This window comes from Dipodomys merriami, unplaced genomic scaffold (genome assembly GCF_024711535.1).
Source record: "Dipodomys merriami isolate MVZ:Mamm:240054 unplaced genomic scaffold, mDipMer1.0.p SCAF_16, whole genome shotgun sequence".
NCBI classification, from domain to species: Eukaryota; Metazoa; Chordata; class Mammalia; order Rodentia; family Heteromyidae; genus Dipodomys; species Dipodomys merriami.
Window position 1 is genome coordinate 4,465,169 of NW_027202937.1, and position 5,638 is coordinate 4,470,806.

Here is a 5,638-nt window from a genome sequence, read left to right on the forward strand (position 1 = left end):
AGGAGGGAACTGTAGCGTCAGGGTGGAAGGGGTGGCCAGTGATTTTAGGGTCGCCCCTGGGGGACTCAGGAGGGCCTCAGTCTGCCTCAGGGTTTCCATGTCTAGCAGGGCAGGGGCTGGAAAAAGTCCATGGGGAAGCTGGTAAAAGCTGGGTCAGGTGCCAGGAGGGTCAAAGGAGGAGCCTGAACAGAGGGATGCTGAACAGTGCCCCACCAGCAGCCGATCCCCGAGGGCCCAGGCGCCGTCCGTGTCTGCTTTTCACTCCCACTTCTGCTCCGGGGCTGCCACACACATGCCAGGGAGGCCGGCTGAGACTTGGGATAAGCAGATTCTATAGAACATTAAGACAAACAGGAGGCCAGGCACGGCCATAGGGCCCCATCTCCCAATGTAGAGCCGGGCAGGGGCTCAGCCCGCGGCCTTCCCCGCTCCATCTCCATCGCCAGCCCCGGCCTCTTCCTGCTCCCCGGTCTGGAGCCGGCGTACGATTCGGGTGAGGTCCAGGCTTCGCGTGAGTGTGTCCAGCAGCATCTGGTCCTTCTGGACGCCCTCCATAAACTCCTCGAGAGAAAGCTCCCCTGGAGCACAAGAAGAGGAATTCAATGGGAGGATCCTGTTCATGGTGGAGCCCAGAGTTAGACAGAGGCCTGGGCGCATAGGCAAGAGGATCCTGAGCCCAAAGTCTGGTCTAGAAACCTCTAGAAGCCAATTCTGCTCCTGGGGCAGAGGTAGTTGCAGGAGGTGAGCAGGACCCTGGTCTTCATGTCTCTCTCCCTCCCCTCTGCTCTCTGCCTGTCCCCCTCCGCCCTCCCTGCTCCCCTCTGTACCCCCTCACCATCCCCATTGATGTCGATCTTGGCAAACACGGTGTCTGTGAACTCCTCTGCACTCATGCTCAGGTCACTCCAAGGGTTAATGGTTCGAATGGCCTGGAAGAAAGAAGAGACCAGAAGTGGGGAGGCGGAGGGAGTGAGTCCCAATGCCCCCTTTCAGTGGGGGAGGTGGAGGGAGTGATTGTCTGACTCCTAAGAAGAGTGAAGGTCATGGTAGCCCCCAGCATCAGGCAAAGCCTGATTTTAAGATTTGAAGCTGGGGCTGGGTGCTGGTGGCTCACACCTGTAATCCTAGCTACTCAGGAGGCTGAGATCTGAGGATCGCAGTTCAAAGCCAGCCCAGGCAGGAAAGTCCATGAGACTTTTTTTTTTTTTTTTGGTCAGTTGTGGAGCCTGAACTCTGGGCCTGGGCACTGTCCCTGAGCTCTTCAGCTCAAGGTGAGCACTCTACCGCTTAAGCCACAGTGCCACTTCTGGTTTTTGAGTAGTTTATTGGAGATAAAGTCTCACCGACTTTCCTGCCCGGGCTGGCTTTGAACCACGATCCTCAGATCTCAGCCTCCTGAGTAGCTAGGATTACAGGTGTGAGCCACCGGTGCCCAGCTTCTTGAGACTCTTATCTCCAATAAACCACCAGAAAACCTGAAATGGAACAACTGTGGCTCAAGTGGTAGAGCACTGGTCTTGAACTGAAAAGCTGAACTCTGCCCAGGCCCAGAGTTCAAGCCCCACGACCAGAACAAACTAAAATAGAAAACACCACTTGGAGTTGTTGCTGGGAATGTGGCTCAGCGGTAGAGTGCTTGCCTAGCATGCATGAAGCCCTGGATTTGATTCCTTAGTACCACATACACAGAAAAAGCCAGAAGTGGGGCTTGGCTCAAGTGGTAGAGCGCTAGTCTTGAGCAAAAGAAGCTCAGGGACAGTGCCCAGCTCTTGTGTTCAAGCCCCATGGCTGGCAAAACAACAACAACAACAAAAAAGGACATAGACCTTCCCTAGGAACCAGTAGCTCACCCTTGTGACCCTAGCTGAGATCTAAGGATCAAAGTTCAAAGACAGCTTGGACAGGAAAGTCTGTGTGATTCTGATTTCCAAAAGAAAAAACAAACAAACCTGGAAGTGTAGCTGTGGCTCAAGGTAGGGTGTCAGCCTTGAGTGAAAAAGTTAAGGGAGAGCTCAAGACTCTTGAGTTCAAGTCCTAGACACCAGTCAAGCTTCTAGAGTCTCCAGTGAGGAAACTGAGGCCGCAAGGGCCAGTGACAGGGTTCAGATCATGATGTTGTGGGGAGTCAGGCCTGTCACCAGCACCCTCATCCCTAATCCCATCCCAACCTGAGACTGTGGCCCCTTCCCCCAGGCTCTTAGTTCCGGGACACTGGCTTTGGGCCACTGTCCCAGGCCGCTTCTGGAGTTACCTGGATGATGGTGAGCAGCTCATCCCGGTCGATGCAGCCATTGCCGTCCACGTCGTACAGCTTGAAATACCAGCGCAGCTTCTGTTCCACCTTCCCCTTGAGGACCAGGCTGAGCGCCGCCACGTACTCCATGAAGTCGATATAGCCGTCCTGGAAAAGGGGCGTGGCCTGTGAGCCCTGGAACCCCGACCACACAGGCCCCACCCCGTGTCCCACCCACTGCTACCCGAGGCCACGCCCATCACTGCCCCAGAGGCCACACCCACCACCGCTTAAAAGCCCCGCCCCATGGCCCACCCAGGAACACCCTTCCCCAGCCACAAGACCTTCAGGGATGCTGAAGGGAAGAGGCAAGGACTCCAGTGTGGGCGGTGGGGGAGCCTTCCTTGGAGCACCCCTCTGTCCTGGGAGCCCTGCCTAGCCCACCTCTCCCAATGCGCACTGGGTGTGCATGGCCACAGGCTTTTGGTTTTAGCTGTCACTCACAGCTCTCCTTGCTGTTAAGGGGAGTGAGAGGGCTGGAGGGAGGGGGGGTGAAGTGGGGGAAGCAGGAAGGGCAGATCAGCAGATCTACAGATCGGCAGATGGTTGGAGATGGGCACTAACTGGGTCTTCTCTTGAAGTTTTTGACCTTACTGGGTGCCGTTGTAATCCTAATCACTCAGGAGGCTGAGATCTGAGGATCACAGTTTGAAGCTCATCAAGGCAATAAAGTCTGTGAGACACTCATGTCCAATTAACCAGCAAAATATCAGACTGAAGGTATGGCTCACATGGTGAGAGTGCCAGCCTTAACAGAAAAAGAGAGCACGCCCAAGACATGAGTTCAAGCCCAGTACTGGCACAAAAAAGTGAAGAGAAAAAGCATAGAGACTAGGAAATGCACAAGTATGGGGTCAGGCCCTGTTTCAAATGGAGTTTAAACAGGACGCCAGAGCAGGTGGTGTGAAGAGAATGTGCGCCAACGCTCCCAGACAGCAAAGGTATGAGCCCCCAGACTCTGGGGGAGCAAAGTCCTCAGGGTGGAGTGTGGACAAGGCCAGATCCAGGAGAGTCAAGAACTTGGTTTACTTCAGATGGAAAGGAAAGAATCAGGTCTGCATGTGACAAAACTAGCAGAGATGGCACAAGATTCAGGTGACCAAACTACAGGGCTCATGGCTGCCCCTCCTGTGTTACCACTGTGGCTTCCGGAGGGTTTTCTGCAGGTATGTCTGGACCCACAGGGCTTTCTTGGCATGCAAGGAGACAGGAAGCGAGGAGCACGCTGCCATCCTGTCCCCTCCAGAGAGACCTCAGCGACCAGGCCATTGCCCTTTGGGCTGCTGCTCAAAGCCCATAATCCGCTTTGGCCCTCAAACCCTGTGCTCATGGGCTTTAAATAGCCAGAGACCAGCGTCCCTAGGCCCTGCCCCCGTGTTAATGTCTGGACCCCTGGACAGCACTGGCGGGGGAGGGGGGAAACCTCACTGGGCCCGCAGTGGGCACATGCCATGATCACCACCACCAGGCTAGGAGCTGGCATGTGTGTGGTGCGGAGCCTCTCAACTCCATCTGATTGAATTATTTATCCCAAAGAAATGGAAGATTGCTACTGGGGCCAGCAGCCTCTAACCGACCTCCATGGCTGATCCAGGCAGACAAGTCAAGGCTCAGGGGGGACTGAGGGAGGGAACTGGGATCCCAAACTCCCCTTTCCTGTCCATACAGAGGCAAGAAACATCTGGCCCTCAGACTCCATGATGCCTCACTTGGTACGTGACAGGATGGCAGGTGCGTGTCTCCCAGCTGCCCTGGGCCCCTCCACCGTGGCCTGTCTGCCCAGACTCATCATTTCACAAAGCCCACGAATGATGTTTGAGATATCCCAATGGCCACTCTGGCCAGACGTCCTTACCCAGGGCATCTTGGCAGTTACTCAGGTCTGTGTGTGTGCAAGTTGACCTTCAACTTGACCTCCATGGGGACTCTCAGACGCCCTTCAGAAGATGTGAGCTGAGGTCACTGCATGTTTGGGAGTTGAAAATATGCTGGGCCCAGGGACATTCATGGGTGAGCCAGGCCCTGAGGGTCTGATCCTTCTAGCCCTGCACACCTCTTCTGCAGGGCTGTGGGTCCTTGCCTTAGCTCCATACCCAGGAGCAGCCTCCTGGAGAGGGAGGCCCGGTTCACACTTGCGTTAGACAGTTCGCAGCCAGGCAGAGGACGTTGTATTCTCAGCCCCTCATCCACTAACTTGAGGCTCTCACAGTCTCCTTCTCCCATGAAATGAAGGATGGGGTCTGAGCTCAGATAACTCAAACTCTGCATAAATCAAATTCTGTTTGTTTGTTTCTTGTCGTCATGGGGCTTGAACTCTGGGCCTGAGCGCTGTCCCTTAGCTCTTCAGTTTAAAGCTAGCAGTCTACCACTTGAGCCATAGCACCACTTCCAGTTTTCTGGTGGTTTATTGGAATCTCACAGACTTTCCTGCCCAGGTTGGCTTTGAACCCTAATCCTCAGATCTCAGCCTCCTGAGTAGCTAGGATTAAAGGCGTGAGCCACCGGCACTCAGCTGTTTGTTTTTGTTTTTGCCAGTCCTGGGGTTTGAACTCAGGGCCTGGGCACTGTCCCTGAGCTGCTTTTGCTCAAGGCACTGGAGCCATAGCACCACTTTTGGCTTTTTCTGTTTGTGTGGTACAGGAGAACCAAACCCAGGGCTTCATGCATGCTAGGCAAGCTCGCTACCACTAAGACACATTCCCAGCCCATAAACCAAGGTCTTAATGTCCGATGAAGGAACCACCATATGTACCACGTGTCTCTTCCCTGACACTTCCATTCTCTCTGCTCTGCCTCCTAGCCCCCAGGCTGCTCAAGCTTCCAGAAGCATCTCCTGGGGACCCCAACTTCCCATCCCCATCCTCCTAGCCCTGGCCTACCTTGTTGAAGTCAAAAGTCTCAAACATCTGCTCCACATACTGGCTGGCCGAGGGGCTGAGGTTCTTGAGGCCGAAGAACTGGCGGAACTCGTAGAGGGTGAGCTGGCCTGAAGGACACTCGACCATGAACTTCTTGTACCACTGGTGGCACTCAGTGCTGCTCAGCTCCTCCACCGACTTCCCCTCCATCACGTTGCCCATGGTCCAGGCCTGCAGCCAGCAGCTGTGAAGCCTGACCAGTGCCTCTTCCTGCTGCCTTTCTTCCAGCAATGGAGACTTGGCCTGAAACCGGGCCCGCCTTGCTCTCTCACAGAATCCAAGCTGTAATGTCACCAGGAGGTGACAGAGAGGACGGGGATTGGTCCACGTGCAAGCCAGGGGCCCGATGTTAAACGTCACCCCAGAATCCTCCCAGCCAGCGGAGTCTGGACCAGGGTGAGGACAGCAGAAATGGGATACGTCCAGG

At 55.1% G+C, this 5,638-nt stretch overlaps 1 protein-coding gene across 1 annotated transcript; it reads right to left on the reverse strand.

The window, feature by feature from the left end:
* Window positions 1-408: 408 nt before the first annotated feature.
* Window positions 409-5,376, reverse strand: Guca1a (guanylate cyclase activator 1A). The gene is made up of 4 exons (XM_070023349.1): window positions 5,173-5,376; window positions 2,252-2,401; window positions 836-929; window positions 409-578 (listed from the first exon to the last, which is right to left on the reverse strand). Exons 1-4 carry the CDS (start codon window positions 5,371-5,373, stop codon window positions 409-411), a joined length of 615 nt encoding a protein of 204 aa, XP_069879450.1. The 5' UTR covers window positions 5,374-5,376.
* Between the last annotated feature and the right edge of the window lie 262 nt (window positions 5,377-5,638).